Source organism: Protopterus annectens, chromosome 7.part0, assembly GCF_019279795.1.
Source record: "Protopterus annectens isolate FY-2018-M chromosome 7.part0, PAN1.0, whole genome shotgun sequence".
In the NCBI taxonomy this organism is placed as follows: Eukaryota; Metazoa; Chordata; order Ceratodontiformes; family Protopteridae; genus Protopterus; species Protopterus annectens.
This window is the reverse complement of record NC_056739.1, coordinates 1,710,379,312-1,710,398,182: the sequence shown is the minus strand read 5'-3', so window position 1 is coordinate 1,710,398,182 and position 18,871 is coordinate 1,710,379,312. Positions and strand designations below refer to the sequence as shown.

At 36.6% G+C, this 18,871-nt stretch overlaps 1 protein-coding gene across 1 annotated transcript in view; it reads right to left on the bottom strand.

The window, feature by feature from the left end:
- The window catches only part of LOC122807193 (aldehyde oxidase 3-like), a 1,326,697-nt gene that overhangs the window by 869,838 nt on the left and 437,988 nt on the right, over positions 1-18,871 (bottom strand). The window contains exon 15 of the mRNA XM_044078243.1: positions 17,803-17,965. Coding sequence (XP_043934178.1) covers positions 17,803-17,965 — 163 coding nt within the window. The remainder of the gene's footprint in view (positions 1-17,802; positions 17,966-18,871) is intronic.

The window sequence follows — 18,871 nt, the reverse complement described above, 5'->3', positions numbered from 1 at the left end:
TGCCCACCACAACATATAGCCACCATGAGGCATTCCCAAATGAGTTAAGATTGATACCATTAGTAACAATCAGAGATTTTGCTCTAAGTTGTTAGTAAAGTTTAAAGACCAGGTAGTAGTGTGCTTTTAATGAGCATCTCCTCAAAATGAAACGTCCAATCATTGTCAGGAAACTCCCAAATTAAAAATGCATCTACATCCATGTTCATATCTGATCATGCCTTAACATCAGTTTCTTTTAGGAGTACCTGTCATACTGTATGATGCAATGCTGTTACTTCAGTATTTAGCATTTCAGCAAATGAAGCATAGATATCATGCCACGTTTCCACCAATATTACACATCAACCTTTGGCCATAACTAAATTAAAGTTAGAAAATTTAGAAAAAAGGCTGACTATTTGGTAAAAATAAATATTAAATGTTTTAGAGTGGGGTGATGATGATAGAAGACTATTCATTTAAATAAGCAGAGGTAGGAAGTAAATGGGATAGTTTTCTACGTGGATTTGCATGTCATTCTAAGACTGGAATGTAATGGTCGGCAGTGTTTTAATGAATTCACTAAAACACACAAGTAGAATATCTAATACATGACTATATCTAAAGGAGTGATGCAGGTATAGAAAGTGCAGTAGAAATAATTCATTGAATTAAAAGCATGCAAAATGATAATCAGATGACAAGCACAGGGCTACCTTACTCCTGGTTGCATGTAAAGTTAGTGATCCTTTAAATGCATTTAGTTCCCCAGTGTTGAATTCTCTGTTGTTACTCACAGAAAATCACTATCATTGCATTTTTATTGTCATGATGCCAGTAATTCAGTTTGGGTGGGTTTTTCTGTTTTCTCCATAGTAGTTTAGCATTGAAATTAGCACACATAAGGGAGGTGTGGGAAACAGCCAGCAACATGGGGTACAAAAGGGTTTGCACTTACAAAAAAAAAAAATTGTGGGTTACATACAGCTAAAACTTCAACAAAGTGTGCTTTATTTGGGTGAAGCTAAAGAAACATAGAAAAAAAAACAAGCACAGTGAAGTCCTCATAAATCCTCTTAAACAGACTGTTCCAGGAGAGAATGGGAAAAACTTGAAATGTAATAAATTTCCAGAAAGCATTGTATAAATGCAGAGTTTGGGGTCATTAACAGACAACATGACATTTAGGTGAATGTTAAGCTACCTGAATGCAATAGATTGCACTTAAGCAATACTGGAGAAAAGTTATTAAAAAGAAGTTTAAGCTAAAAAGGGACAGAAAGATAAATAGCATAAAGAAAACTGTAGCTATTCAGAAGAAAGAGGAATCTAATAGGACAAGCAGATGGCTAATTAGTCAACTTTCAAAATAAAGATACATGTTCTTAACTATACCTAACTATACTAAACAACTCACAGTTTGAAGTAAAGCCAAATCAAATTACTGTGATGCTGACTGAAGAAAAACATAATTGTACAAGTATTACTGAAGCATAAGCTATCAGGCACAGGGGCATCGTGGTAGAAAATTCTAAGTATAAATTATAAAGAAAAAATAAAAAGCTGATAAACAGGGTGGGGATGTCTTTTTATATTATGAATAATTCAGATGGATAAAGTAAAAAAAAAAAAAAAACAAGAGAGAAAAACAAAGAGGTGTACGTATACAAAAGTTAGATGTAAAGCTTATAGCAGAAAAGCAAAGTGGGTTTCTTACTTATGAACTATCCTGTGCTAAAAAAATGTAAATGAGAAATGGTTAGAAATGAAGACTGAAAATGAAGGAAAATATTATTGTTTTAATCAAGAATACATGTAATCTACTGTGTGCAGATTGAATTTTGCTTATAATGGGGATGGGAAGAAAATGGATAATGTATATGCTAAGGTAATGGACAGATCAACACAGAAAATTAAAAAGTGCACTATGAATACAAATATTTTTGAGAAAATATTAATTAACCCAAAAACATGTCAGACAGTATTGCTAAAGAGTCAGTGAACAATATGAATTATGTAGTGTTATGATCTGACATGCAAAAGATACCAAGTAGCAGAGTAAATTCAGAGGTGCTGGAAGCTGTTGAAGATTGGGGGGGTTGGAGGGTGAGAAGGGCACTTAGTGATCTAAAAAGGGCAATTTTTTAAAACTATTTACTACCACAACATAGGTTGATTTGGAGGGCATTTTAAGCTTAGCTAGTTTCCCTTTTGGTGCTTGAATTAACATTTCCTGTTTGGTTTTACCTATCGCATGGCTAATAATTGTATATTAGCCATTAGTGAGAATAACTGATCATACCATAGATAATTTGAGGGGACCATGTAAGGGATGCAGCATTTAGGAACTGTCTATATCCATTAGTGGCACAAGGGGCAATCCTGGAGTACATTTTCTATTACCCATCCTTAGATCCAAGTTGCATTTGAATATGGACCGGGATGAGCTTGGTTTTACTTGAATGGATAGTCTGTTCTGGAACATTAGTAGGCTCTGTGATATACATCCATCTTGACACAACATTCAGTTTAGATACCTGGACTGAGTATTTCTGATGCCATTTGACTTGCTGATGTTCAGTAGGTCCATCAGTATTAGGTCGGAGGAAGCCTTGTATGCCAGAGACAGGTCACCTCTAAGCAATCTGTAAGATACTGAGTATAGTGATAAATCTTTGTGGTGGTCCATGCAAGACCTATTGCTTAGGACTTGTATCCTTTTAGTAAGGTATCTCTGTGGGTATTCCAATTGTTGCATGGGTCTGGACAGATACATTCCAAAGTAGGCATTATACAAAATGATTGACCTAATGAGGGCTTTGTAAAGGGGGACAATAACATCTCTAGATCTAGTCATAATCAATTTGTTTATAAACTGTGCAATATAGAAAGACTTTATGACTCTGGGCACATATTGGTCAAAAGTTAGGTCACTGTACACATAAGTTCCCAAATGCCAAACAACTGGGTCAATTCTCAGGAGTATTGTCAATTTGGCAGCTCCCTGGAGTAGATGACTTCCCCAAAAGATACAATAATGTATTTTTTGGAGTTTGGTTTCAATTCATGATTCTGGCACCAGTTATTATTTGGGACAAACCTTCCTGCATGATGGTTAAGTCATTTGGGGATTCAATAACTGCTCCTAGCTTGCAGTCATTTCAAACTTAGCTGGCCAAAGCCCTATGGTATTTCCTTTTATTTTTGAGATGTATATGCCAAACAGAAAAAAGTCTCAGCACCGAACCCTGGGAGACTCCATTGGTGACTGGTCTCTTCCCCTATTTGATCTCTTGTATCCTGTGAGCAAGTTGGCAATCCAGCTAGTGATGCAAGTGTTTGCTCCTACATTATTCATCTATTGTACTACACCTGAATAGGGGATTGTGTCAAAAGGCTTGGCCAGGTCAAGGTAATGTGGTCTGAACTGTTTTACCTTCATCCATTGCTTTGGTAACAAGAGTAAAACTTAAAATTTGCCCATGTTTTTGAGCCTTTCACACTTTCACCCGATTCTTGCCCTAAGAGGTTGAGAGATCAGAGCATATGTTTGACTGTCCCTGATATTGTGTCATATTTTTGGTCTGTTCCTCATGTGTGACCTTCTGGCAAATTTATGAGGATTGCAAAACTTAAATAATGATAGACACTTCAGTTTCAGACTTCTGGACTTCATATCCTTCAGAAAATGCAGGCTAATGCAAAACCTATTATTTTAGCAACAAAGCATACAAGAATAATGTTATATTTAAAATCTGTCCCTGATTCTGGACCTTTGATCTTTATTCTGACCCATTTTGTTTTTGGCTTTATCCCTTGAGCAATGAGGTTTTGAAGTTTAAATAAGAACTGTCAGCAAAAGTTGTTAACTACTTTCAAGCTCAACTGCTTGCATTTTTTTATTTGTTCAATTAAATAAAAAAGTGCAACAAAACCTGGGCAACTTGAAAAAATAACAATAATAATAAATAACCTAACTGAAGTCAGATAAGAAGCTTTAATAACTTTTATAAGCAGAATAAAAAAATCACACAGCATTTTTATTGTACTTTTAAATAAATTGTTTCTGACATGACTAAAAATCTAGCAAAACTGGGGCCAACTTGCATTAATGAAAAAAAATGAGTTAAGGCAAGGAAAAACAGTATTAACTTCTGAAAACATAGTAAAAGCAAAGTTATTCAATTTTCTTGCTTGCATGAAGTCTTATTTTATCATCATCATCATCGTCATTATTTTTACTGCTGTTACGGTATAAATGACTGCCCAGAACGTACCTGGGTGGGCTGCTGCCACTCCAGTTGAGGTTTACAATCCACAGAAATGCACTGACATGTTCAACAATATGACATGATTTGGAGCTTTTCTCCCCGAGCCTCCACTGAAAACGGGTCATGTTGACCCAGTGGACTTCCCCAGTAACCAAACTGGAAATAAATAAATAAATGACTGTTATTAATTATTAAACAACAATGAAAACCATAAACTATCAGAAGTTGGAATGAAACAACGAAGTGTCAGTTGCAAAAAATAAGTGCTTTCTTTCCTTTATTGTCAAACACAGAACAAAACTGCTTATTATTTTTTTGCAACTGACACTTTGTTGTTTCATTCCAACTTCTGATCATTTATAGTAAACAGTGCAAAATACCAGAGTTGGATCATGGTTAAATGGGGCCCTAGACAGGATAATAGATTGGGACCCCCCCAGAGTAGCACCTCCTGCAGCAACTCCCTACCGCTCCAGCAGTAGCACCTTCCCCCACCACTCCAGTGTTCCATTACTTGGCTATTTCTCCTCAGTTACCATAAACACTGTTCAAACCTCTCAGTGTGCATACTGTTTCCTTATTTACTTCTACAATGATTACAGAAATTGAAATAAAATAACACAAACACTGAGCCATTCGCTAAACAAACAATACATTCTCACAATGAAAATTTAGCATGAGCAGTAAACTTCTCTGCCCTTGAAACTCACATTCATTGAAACAGCATGAAAACCCACATTCATTTTGCTTCTGACCAGTGGAGGACTAAGCTTACCTCTGGACTGTTTTCAAACCATGGGCTCCTTAAACACTTTTAGGACCATGCATACATTTATTCATTCTTTGATTCACCTTCCTGATTGTATTAAATTATATTCCTTGTATAATACAGCAGCACTTGTTAGAATGTGTTTTGAACAGTCTTCTAGTAAGCAATGAAAAAAATGCATGAACCAATAATGGCAAAACTACCCATTTCAGAAAATTTCAACCATAAAAGGCCACTCAAATGTCTGTCATTACAATCCATCTTCTTCTTTTGGCTTTTCCCAGTTAGGGATCAACACAGAGGAACAATGGTCTGCAGAATGATTGGCAGTGGAGTTTCACGGTGTCAAGTTGCCAGCCCAGCATCCAACCTTGATTGGCAGTGGAGTTTTATGGTGTTGAGTTGCCAGCTCAGCACCCAGCTTTCCACAGAAGGCACAGACATGCACACACTCACACCTAGGGCCAATTTAGAGTGTCCAATACACCTACAGCATGTCTTTGGGAGGAAAGCAGAGCACCCGGAGGAATTCCACGTGACCATAGGGAGGACATGCAGACTCCAGACAGAAGGCACCCCAGCTGAGAATTTAACCAGAGAACCTCTTGCTCTGAGGTGGCAATGTTAACCACTGCACCACCGCAGCCACCCTTGTCATTACAATCCACTCATATCAGCAAATATGCAAAAAATCTCTGCAGAAGTAAAAGTCATCCAAATAATTCCACATTAAAGGAATCTGAAACTAATGAAGAGGTTGTTGCTAGCAAACAACTTTATATTTATTTGTCTCATCTACAAATAAAGTGCCTGTTACCCTTGAAGAATAAATTGTCTATGTTACATTAAAAATGATAAGCTAGTAATATTGCAATAAGGAATGGATGGCAAACTGATAACAGGTTCATATTTACTAGGTAACTCCTCCAAAGGAAGACATTCACAGGACTGCAGCATCCACCCCCTTTAAAGTACAACACAGTACAATATCAGCAATCCATCTACATACTGTGGGAGTAGAACCCACAGCCTTCTGCATCAAAAGTAAGTATACTACCTGTTGTGCTACTAACAATGCAAACAGACTTGGCATAATCAGCACTAAACTTCTCTTCTCCTAAAGCTCTCAGCTCCTTGTAAAATCCATTGCCACTCAACTAAATCAACTTCACAGCACAAGAAATATGCAAAAAGCCACAATTTATTGGGGGTGGGGCAAAAGCCCAAAACCAGGGACACATTTTAAACACTGCTTGTATAATCTTTGAAAGTTGCTAAAATAAAGTGTTTTGTGTTACCATGTATTTCCTGAAAGATAGGAAGACTAAAACTTAAAGGGCTATCATTATTTAGTGAATTCAGTTCTCACTGATTTGCCAGAAAACCACAGACCAAAAGTATGAGCCAAATATTCTGTGAAAATCTGTATGGATTCAACTCCTTGAATAACAAGTGGTGGTGTGGATAGAGAATTCAGGCTCTTGCTTCTTGTACCTAAGGTACAGGGTTTTAGCCTGAATAACACTAACCACCAGGTATACCTAACACACACACAGTAGAAAACTCTCCTCTCCCATGTTGCAAAAAACAGTTGGGCAACAACAAAACCAAAACTCTCCTTACCTGGAAGCATAGCATGAGTCTGACTCCGGGGGAGGGGGGCAGCATAACTCTGTGGCAGCAATGATCAGCAAAAACACTCACGGAACACTAGTTTAAATTCTGCGCCCGTGTAAGTGTGGAGTGGACTTCCATGTTGGCATACGATGCATGCATGGGTCCTTAAAGAAGCTGCCACCATGGAGTTGTTTTTTAAATTATTGAAGCCTCATGACCAATTAGCTGCAAAAGTGGAGAGGGCACTCCCTCCCCATCACTCTATGGTTCCGGCACCCTTGAATAAATTAAAATATAGTTTTAAGCTAGATTTCAGTAACTTATGTCTGAGTAAATCTGGCTGGAAGAGAATTTCTGGAGTTACATAACCAGGAACTTGGAGGAGTTTGGATTTTATTCCTAAATGAAGGAAAACGTGAAAAAGGGAATGGGCACAAATCAGGATGAAAGAAAAAGGAGGTAAGAAGAGGAAAGAGCATGAGGTATTCATAATTAATACCATGATATGAGGTGAAAGTTAAATGTGAGAGGACATTTACAATATACATTTATAATGTGCAGAAAGCAGAAATATGTTAGCTGTGTGTATGTGGGAGGGGACAAATCCAGAGAGTTAAGCAGTCAGAAAATGTTCATATACTCAGATGCAAGCAAAAGTGTTAAGTAATTACATTTTACAAAGTATTTAAAAATAAAAAAATAATGTGATTGTGCTTGCTTGAGAAGAAAGAATAGTGCTGGAAGTTGGTAATGGTTCACGAGGACACATGACCATTGGACAGAGTGCTGCAGGTAGCATTTCTAGTAAAGTACTGAAGAAATTGTTGAGATTGTGGTAGAAATGCTACACTCTCTAATTTATTATTATATTCTGGGTTGGTCTTGAACAATGGGAAGGGGCCTATAAGTTTGTTTGTTCACAAGTGAATTTCTAAAAAAAAAACTTAAGATCTACAAAACAGTCAGCCTAATGTCAGTTGTGTGGAAAGACTTTAAGAAATTACTTTGAAGATTTTGGTGAGGTGACTTTAAGCAGGGTACATGAAAAAGAATAGAAGAAATATATTTGAGAGGTATAATCAGCCCTAATATAACCATTCATGGTATAGAACTCCAGGATATTGGAATGATTATCTTGGAGAACCACTACCAATAACCACGCAATTGCAAAAGTCTATAAGATAATTAGATGTTTGTAATGTATGCTGTTGATCACCAGATGATGGAGTGCATGGTGAATCTACAAAAATGTTGGGATGTAACTTAATCATGCATAATAAAAGGTCTGCAAGATGTCAGATGCATATATTGAGCAACATTTAAGCTTAATCATACATGGTAGAGTCTAAATCATGTTAAATACAGCTAATCATGCATAGTGTATGCCCAACATATCTAAGCATGCCATTTTTTTATGTATGGAGAAGACTCTTAAGATGATACAGTAACCTGACTCATACATGGTGAAGGTCTATGCAGTGTTAGTATGGGCATTACTCATACATGGTAAAGGCCTACAGGATGGTAGTATGAAGCTTACTCATACATGGTGAAGGCCTACATGAGGTTAATATGGCTATTACACATGCATGGTGAAGGTCTACCCAATGTTAATATGGATATTACTCATGCATGATGAAGGTCTACCTGATGTCTCATATTTGATCTGATCAATATCTGTATGTATCTGTGGTTTTAAATATTGCAATGCTTGAAATTTGATGGTGCAGTGGTAGCAACATAGCATTGATGTCTCACTTTTATTCTAGCAATAAATATATACTAACACAATTATTTTGGGTGTAATACCCTGTTATTTGCTTTTCCAGGGTTTTTGTGCTAAGGTTGACAGCTATGGCAAGAACTGAATTCACTGAATATTTTAGGTGTTGACAGCTTTGTTGCTGAGAGGTTGAGGTTGAATGATAGCCATTAAATGATAGCCATTAATACATTTAATTTTCAGTCTTTCTTCTCTTTAGTAAGCAGGTGATTTATTGTTGGTATGTTGTTTTGACTATATTGCACATGGTAGTATGTATGATGTATGATGGTAATTTATTCTTTTTATTCTTTCTTTCAAGAACATACAATGTTTATTGTTTGTGTTTTTTGCCCTTTTTAAACCCCACCCCAATTGGTTTTTTCAGACTTCTTATGCGAAGTTGAGTTTGAGATGTAGTTATTGCGTAGATTTACAAGGAGCTGAGAGCTGCAGGGGAAAGAAGTTTAGTGCTGATTATGCTAAGGCGGCTCATATTGCTAGTAGCACAAAATTACTATACTACTTCAGAGATTGTGCATATATTATTTACTGATGGTGGACTGTAAAAGTTTGACTAGACTTTTTTTATGATGATGTTGTTGAATTGGGCAGTTTTTTTTTCATTGTTTACTGGAAAAATGTTCAAAGCAATAGGAAGGTGTATCAAATGTTTCAAAAAATGATGTGAGTTTCAAGGGCAGAGTTTTTTTGCAAGTTTGTTTTGCAGAATGTCTAGTGTTTGTTGTGTAAAAAAAAAAAAAAAAAAACTTTCAAATGAAGTTCAATCATCAAGTAAATCATCAGTATACACATTAGTGTTTATGGTAAATGAGCTGAACTATACCTCCCAACTGTCCAGATTTTCAAAGAAAGAATTTTTTTTTTTTTTTTTTTTTTTTTTCAAGTTGTGGTTTTTTTTCTGGCAAATGATAATTAGGTCAGTAAATACTGAATAAACACACTAGTTTTTTTTTAACCTTCAGAAAGAAAATGCATAAAAAATAAAGACCTGTTCTATCAACTGTCCCAGTTTATACAAGAGCATTTTTTAGTACTGTTTTATATGTTCCCTCATATATTTTGCCCTGTCAGATTTATTGCATTAACAGGTTGAGAGGTACATGCAAATAAATTGATCCACAAACCAGCAATTTTTTTTGAAGAAAACATAGAGGGTTTACTTTACTTTTTATATATAACTGTACTCAGAGTTATACATTACTTTTATTTTTCAGAATGCATGTAGATTCTCTAATTTTGTCTCCTTTGAGGTTCCCCAGCTGTATTGTCTGGCAATTTTTATATTTTTGCATCACATTTTGGTCAGAAAATATGCAGACATTTCAGTTTCAGATTTCATACCTTTCAGAAAATTAAATTACTGATGCAAGACCTACTACTATTCTCTTATCTTTCTAAGTTTATATGAGTTTTGTGTGTGTGTGTGTGTGTGTGTGTGTGTGTGTGTGTGTGTGTGTGTGTGTGTGTGTGTGTGTGTAGTAGTGTGTGTGTCAACTGTCCATGTTTTGTTTTTTGTCCCATTTTTTCTATGAATCCATTAATTTTGCCCATTTTTTTTTTTCTAGATTTTTTGAGTGTGATTTAAATAATAAACAACATTTGAGCTTCAGACTTCATGTGGCTTAGAAAAATTCATACTAGCACAAATCCTGTTATTCTAGCAACTTTCTAAGTTCAAGAGAACATTATTTAATTTCTGTCCCTGTTTATTTTATTTTTTTTGTTTTATTTTTATTGCATTTTGTGTTCTTGAGGTAGTGTGTGTGTGTGTGAGTAAACATGTGTCAGTAGGTGTTAGTGGCAGCTACTCAGCTCAAAACCCTCACAATTTTACAACCTTAATTAAAAAGCATAAAAAGCTCTACCCTCTACTACTAACCAACATGCTGCATTTTTTTTTCTTTTTATAACAATTTTCAAATTATTTTCAATTCAAGTGTGATTTATTTATATTACTGAAGAGCTATACAAGCAATGCCAGCAAATGCCTCTTCATCGACACTAAAAGGCAGGACCTGTGAAGAATGCGATGGAGCTTGCTTGGGAGGGGGGTAGCAGTTCTGATGTTAATATGGACATTACCCATACATGCTGAAGGTTACAGTATTATAGCATGAACCGTACTCATACATGGTGAAGACCTACACAAGGTTAATATGGACATTACTCATGCATGGTTTTGGTCTACCCAGTGTTAATATGGACATTACTTATGCATGGTGAAGGCCTACAGGATGATAGTATGAAGCGTACTCATAAATGATGAAGGGCTACATGAGGTTAATATGGACATTATTCATGCATGGTGAAGGCCTACAGATGTTAGGGGTTCAGGGCTTACAGAGAGCATATTCCTTGATCTGTGAAGTCATGATTTCACTGTAGAAGGTATTGGCAAGACTGCATCTGGTGATCTGGAGTAACATGTCCAGCCTTGATGACAGTACAGAGAAGTAAGATATTAAGAGCATGGAAAGCACGCAACACGAAGTTATCAAAATACTAAAATTCAATGGAGACGCCAGTGTGTGGGGCTAAACTTTGATAGAAGGAGATTTATATGTTAGAGAAGAGAAGGCAATGGATGAATATGGTTTGTGTGTACTGCATTATTCTAGGGCAAGTGGGAGAAGAAGAATTTAAGGGGAGGAGCTAGCAGAAGGGAGACTGTAATAAATGTTCAGCTCTTCTGTGATCACAACAGGCAAGAATGCTCATAACGGAAGCATGTCCAACCAATCTAATATTATATTTCCAAGGGAGCAAACTCTCCTGCACCCCATACCCCTACAACTTACATGCACTGACTTTAAGATCACTTTATAATGGGGAAAGGAGAAAGGAGAACTCTCTAAGATACTGTAGTCTCAGTCTTTAAATGCGAAGGCCAGGAATTGCACAGTAATAATCACACATATTAGAGTGATGATCACTAGTGCATTACATTTATGTCTGCTACCTGAATAAGGATATTCCAATACAGATTTGAAGGAACAGTACTTCATGGAGAGGGTAGTAGGACACTTGAATGCATTACTTGATACAGAGGCACAGTGTAATTCATGGTTGCCAATGTCAAGGAAAGGGGAGAGTTAGCTGCTTGGGGATTAGCTGTAATACTTGTGATGGCTGATAATGTCACAGCTCATCTTCCATCTGTTTATGAAGGAAAGACCAATGACAATTTTAATTAATGATCTGGGAAATGTGAAGCAATATGATTTCACATAAGACAGCCCAATGAATCTTACTGGTTTCTGTGTCAGGTGAATCAGGAGGAGGTGGCTGGAAGATGGACTATGTGACAATGGTGTAGGTAGCCCACCTTGTCAAACCCTTTCAGCTATGATCCAGGCCAGAAGTACAAAGAATAATAGAGCATTACAATAAAATGATAATGTTCTATGACATATACAATGAGACAGAGATGATGCTGGCAACAGAACAATGTAATACCATAGCTGAAAGAAAGTCAGAAGCAAAATAAACTGACCAGCATTCAAAATACAGTAAAGCAAACAAAGGCAGTGCTGAGGATTATTTGGTTGGCAGACATATTGCCTGCTAGCTCAGTGGGAAGCATGAACAAAGTAATCAGCGGGTTTCTGCAGATGTCAAGTCTCAGATTTGTCTTATTCAGTAAACATGTTTCATACTTGGCATGCAAACTAGATAATAATACTAATATGTTTATAGATATTCCAAGACAGGTTCTGTAAAGGCATACAGATGAGATTGACTGATAGATGGTGAAATACAGTTTAACTAAGTGCTACATTTTCAGGGGAATAAATATATAGGCTTAGAGGTAAGATTTAACTATAAGCATTTGGACTGGATGGAAAGAGATGGATAAATAGTGTCAGCTAGAGGTAGTAATAGTGTCCATAGGACACACACACACATACACACACACACACACACACACACACACATATATATATATATATATATATATATATATATAGTGTAACATCAAAGACTGAACATTCAAGACACCTAACCTAAAATACTGAATGCAAAACTAACACATAAAAAATGAAAATAAAAACATAAAAAAATGTTTTTTTGCAAGGAGGTAAGTCCTCCTGAACCCTCCATATCCCCCAGACTTTAAATATACCAGTTTCAAACTTCACCAACTTGAAGAAGGGAGAAGTCTCCCTAAAATGTAACTCATTGACAGAGCAAAATATAACACCATCTGTAACTCCCAGAATGGGACAGTTCAGCAAAAGGTTCATAGATTAGTACAGGGCTAGCTGCCCTTGTGGGCCATGTTAAGCATAGCCAATTAACTTATGTGAGAATCAAATCCTGCACCTGGTGTCTGGAAGGCAGATATCTTAACCATTACACCAACCTCCCCACATATGCACAACATAATCCCAGCAATACACAATAACAATACATCCATCACCAATGAAACCCAATAAAAACACAACCATACCCAGTTAACCAAATACTGGAACAAGAAAGGATCACAAGTAATGTACTTCATCATTACCACCATTTGCTTATTTATAGCAAGCAAACAATGATTCACACATTAGAGCATTTGAACATAAATATAGGTATATAGATATATATTTATAGATATGAATATACTAACTCTGAGACTGCACAAACTCAGAAGAAAGGGAGAAAGTGAAGAAAATGCATCAATCACCTTCTCAGTCTTCGCTGACATTATGGGACACTGGCAATCATCCAGGTTCAACAGGATAAACAAAAGTCAATCGGACATCAGGGTGCAACATATACCTGTCTGTTTTCCTTGCATTTCATTGGAATATGTTATGCAATGCCTTCTGTAGAACACTTTTCTGCATACCCATAACACTAGGCTTCTGAAAACGCAGCAGAAAATGCTTCTGTTTGCATTGTTAGGAGATTCTTGGGAACTTGGTTTAGCTGTACTTAACACATTTCATTCATCAGAAAAAAGGCCCTGAACATCATTTTCACTGACTTTTCTCACTGAGACCCACACTTAAGGGAAGACATATTATTTATATTAACACAGAGATGGTTCAATATTTAAGCTGTACTAGTTGTTCCTAAACTACTATATTCTGACAGGTACATACTTTAGCCTTTCATTTACATAATACCTCCTTTCTTCCCCATATGTTAGAATGTCTGTCTTTTTTAAACAGTTTATTTGAAAGTAGGATGATTAACTGAGGACTGTGTTACATTTAAAGTGTTAGAGTTTGGCACAGACTTTATATAAAAATTAGAGTTAGGGGGGATATACAGGGTGAGGTCTCCTGGATAAAGACTGGACTGCACTACTTAAAAAAGTTGGTGGTTGTATTTTGGGTATCATCCATTTATTCAAAGTGTATCCCATATTAAACTGTCAGTGGAACACTCTTGACAATGGTGGTGTCTTGTCACAATCTATGTCACTGACAGTATTAATGGACCCAGAATCATATAACTTAATCTCACAAAGACCTCCTCAAATTGTTAAAAGGGATAAAGTTTGAGGTGGTTGTCCTTTAACACTCCAGCCCTTGGCCTCACCCCCCACACAGACATATATATATATATATATATATATATATATATATATCAAGAAAATAAAATCCAAACAATAAAATGGCATGTAAATATGATTCAGCTATAACCAAATTAATTCCATGCAGCTGCAAGTGCTGGTGCACTTTTTAATGAACTAATGTCAGTCCATTTTACTATTGTCAGGGACAATTATGTCTATGCTGCTTCTTCCAGAAGGTTTTCTCTGAATTAAGTGACACCATTCCAGTGATTAAACTAATTTGTTTCATCTGACCTAAGCCATTTTCTATGTATCTCCAGTTGTGTAAGCATATGGTCATAGAACTCTTCTTAAGATAACATCCATTACGATTTTATGGTTCATCTTGAAGTATTTAAATTCACATCATGGAAAAAAACACAATTCAGCCTCACTTTTACAAAGGCTGTAACTGCTTTTCTTATAGCGTTGCATAACTGCTCAGTATTAATTCTAATAAAATCACCGCCAAATTCATACTGAATGGACTGACACACAGAAATATGTTTCCTTCAACATACCACTTTCGATCAGTTTTAGTGTGGATACATGCAATTATGTTCAATTTCAAAGAGTTGAACTGGAATGGTAGTGCAAAGAGTGCTACATTCTGTGGAAAACAGTTCTGCTTCCAGAGTTGATGGAATGGTTCTTCTAAATGCACTGACATAGTACTAATTTATCCACCTAGTAATATCCATATAACCCAATATTAAATAACTACTAGAACATGAAAATATCTTTTCTCTAAAGTACGTAAACATAAATCTTTTCATTAATATTGTTTGCTGTTTTTATTAAATCGTTCTGAACTAATAAACATTTCATTTTCCCTCAAATTGTTGTACTGTTCTCTCATTTTGATGACTAGAAGATTATTTTTCTTTTTCCCTAATCAACATTTTCATATGTTTAAGCCATATTTTAATATTTCCATGTATGACTTTAGTGAATTCTAACCAACTTTGATTTTTTTATCATGTCATATAACCTTCTAGCATTCATTCCTTCATTCTTACATTCATTCATTTTCTGATTTCTGTCTAAATCTAATTTAGGGCTGCAAGGAAGTCAGGGCAGAGAAAATGTTCATGTGAAGGAATCTAACATCACTGAATACATATCACACACACACACAAAATGCACACACAGCATATGCACACCTATGAACAGTTGGAGGACCACCAGTTCACCTACAGGATGTCTTTGCAATACTGGAGTAAAGTAAAGAATACATCAAAAAACAGTCAAACACAAGCATGTGTAGTCTCCCCACAGAAGATACCATAGCCTAGAACCAAATTGAAAAAGAAAGTGCAATGCTACCTTTAAAATTTCTGATTCTCCTACTATCAGTGGCTTTTATGAAATTAAAATATATGAGTTAGTTATTAAGATGGTGTCCCCTTCATAGCTCTCATACTGAACACTTCTAAAACTTCTACTATGGCAAAATTGCTGGTTCAACAACAACATTTAAGAGTATGCAGATATTCATAAAATTGCTATTCAAAATAAGCACAAAAAGGACAGAGTGCAGTTTTTCAATACAAACAGATATGAATCGTCTTTTCTTTCATAGGTTCATAGGTTCATACTAGGCTATCTGCCCTAGGGCATTTATAAGCCTAGCCAGAGTGTGCTTGGCTTTCGCCACCCATTTTAAATTAATTTTGCTATGCCCTTTTTCGAGGTTAGTATACTGTGCCTCTGTCTAACAGTGACACAGAAGTGATACCCGGGGTAAACCTACAATCTCCCATTCACTCATCAAGATTCCTCTTGAAGAGTCAATGAGGGACTCTGCCTAACCTGGACTGGGATTTTATTCCAGAGTGAAAGGAGCCTCTGGGTTATGAATCTGTCCCTCCAGCATGTCCTATTTATTTCAGTGCTGAGGTTCAAGTCTCTCGAGCGCGTAGCTCGATGGGATTTGGATTTTCTGAGGTGCAACATGTCCATTAATTCCGGGTTGGACATGGCTTTATACGTCAGGCACAGATCGCCTCTGAGCAGGCGGTATGCCACTGAGTAGAGCTGGAGTTTCTTTAACCGGGCAGCATATGGCATCTGTTTGAGCCCTTTGATCCTCTTGGTGAGGTACTTTTGGGGTCTTTCCAGTTGCTGCAGGTGTCTGGTAAGGTACATCCCAAAAGGGGCATTGTACTCAATTATGGGCCAGATGAGGGATGAGTAAAGAGGCACGATGACCTCCCTGATCTAGATGTGAATCCCTTCATGATTAGGTGGGCTATATAAAATGTTTTTCTAACCACTTTGGCCACGTGGTTGTCAAATGAGAGATTGCTATCAACTTGGGTCCCCAGGTCCCTAATTACTTCTTCTGTACTTAATGGATTACCACCTATGTGGTAATTTGTGGGCACTTTGTTTTTGCCAAAGGGGATGACTATACACTTTTTGGCATTTAGCTTGAGGCCATGGCTCTGGCACCAGTTGTCTGTTTCTATGAGGCCCTTTTGGAGGATGCTTGTGTCGGCTGGAGAGTCGATTATGGCACCCAGTTTTCAGTCATCTGCGAACTTGGTCAGCCACAGTCCTTCCATGTTGGCCTGTACCTCCGAGAAATATATACCGAACAAGAGAGGTCCCAGGACTGAGCCTTGTGGGACGCCACTTGTAACTGGTTTGGAGTCTGACATGGCTCCAGCAATTCTAACCATGTGGGTTCTGTCCTTGAGCCAGTTTGCAACCCATCTAGTGACATAGGGGTTTATATTTAAGCTGGTGAGCTTATCTATAATGCCCGAGTAGGGTATTATATCAAAGGCTTTTGCGAGGTCCAGGTAGGCTGTGTGGACCACCTTCCCCTCGTCAATGGCCTTGGTGACTGTTTCAAAGAAATCAACCAGGTTTAAGAGGCAGGATCTGCCCTTAACAAAGCCGAACTGAGTTTTGAATGATAACATTTGCAGATTTCTCCAAATATAAATGCATTAAATTCAGTTTTAAAAAAATTAAATCTGTGTTGCTGATGTTCTTTTGAACATGTGGTTGCAGTGAGTTTTAGATAAAGTGTTAAATATTTAAAGAAAATGATTGCTGAATGCCTTTTTTCTCAAAGGACTTCCTAACCTTTGAATGAAGCACATTATCTGAACCTAAAGTTGATCATACATATAACACCAGATGCCCATATATAAAATAACGACAAGCCTTATATAAACATTTAATGTTAAGCATGTAGGGTAAGGCAGCAATATTAGTGTAACTTGTGTTGAATGTCTTATTATGCAGTCTGGCACCAACACTACACATTTCATAAATACACATTATAAATAAATACATTTTATGTGCTCTCTAAGACTTATACTACATAAACAGGCTTACACAACACAGACCCATACTACATAAATAAATAAATGATTTGTGATCATTTTATTGAATGGGACAGGCCTGCACTTAAAATACTACTAAAAAAAGGAATCTTCCTGAAGCTAGCGTTGAACTATCAATATTGTCTTTCAGAAGCAGCACTGAGTACCATTAAGTTAACAAGCAGCTGCCTAGCTACTGTTGCAAATTTTACTTCTTATCCTTAGGGCTGCTTATGCTGTATGGAGCTCACTTGTGTGTATAACATTACATTTTGATATAAAGTTTGATATTATTTTAAACATTTGCCAATATGGACATTTGGCAATCTATGAATGATCAACTTTAGAGTGAAGTAACATGCTTTGAACTAAAGTAAGGAAGCAATCTCAAACATTACATTGGCAATGTCTTGCAATATTTTGTAAAGTGAACTGTAAAACAAACATTGTCTTGGTGTTTATGTGTTAATGAATCCTCAATGCTAATTTACCATTTGCTTTAATTCTTGTAAAACTTGTAGGTAGAATTTGAAGAAGAAGCTGATAATTAATGTTCTTCGGAACTCTACCATCCCACCCGGTGCTGTAGCAGGAAGGGAAATTTCATCTAAAATCAGTCTGCAAGCAGTACTCAGCATGTCTTCATCCCATGTCCTGTAAATCAGATGCAGAAAAATATTTTTATATAAAAAGACATTCATGCAATACAGTTCAAAGAGCAGAAACTAGAAAAACATCAAATCTTTTCAAATTTAGGATTCACAAGAAAAATAACCAGAGATCCTGTAGAGGTATTAGCAATATTTCAGAAATTTTATGATAATTTGTATAAATCAGTGAAATGTGGAAATCAAAATCACAATGGAAATATTTATGGAATTCTTAATTATGCCAAGGTTAGAGCAAGGGAGCCCGCAGGATTTTTTGCAGGGGGGGTGCAAACCCAGAGCCCCACCCACATAGCTCTCCCCGCCCCCTGCCAACAGCCACGCCCACATCCACCCACCCCAAGCCCCGCCCACACAGCCATTCCAGTGTCCCATTACTTGGCTATTTCTCCCCATTTGCCATAGACACTGTTCAAATCTGTGTGCATACTGTTTTATGCTTTAGTTCTACAATGATTACAGGCAGTTGGATTTAATTTACAACTTTTATTTCAAACATTATAGCCCAAACACTGAGACATTTACTAAACCTAAACAAAGCAATAGTCTTACAATGAAAACAGACTTGGCAATAAAGCTTCTCTACTTTTGAAACTCACATTCAATGAAACAGCGTTGAAACCCACATTCAAAGAAAATGCATCTGGCCAGTGGCAGGTTATTTACCTTTGAACTGTTTTCAAGCAATAGGCTCCTTGAACACTGTTAGGGCAATGCAAAAGTTTTGATTTACCTGATTGTATTAATTATAATATATAATTGAATTATATCCCTTGTATTATACAGCAACACTTGTTTGAGTGTCTCTGCTGAAGTAAAAGTAATCTGAATAATTCCACATTAAAGATATATGAAACTAATGAAGATGGTGTTGCTAGAAAACAACTGTATA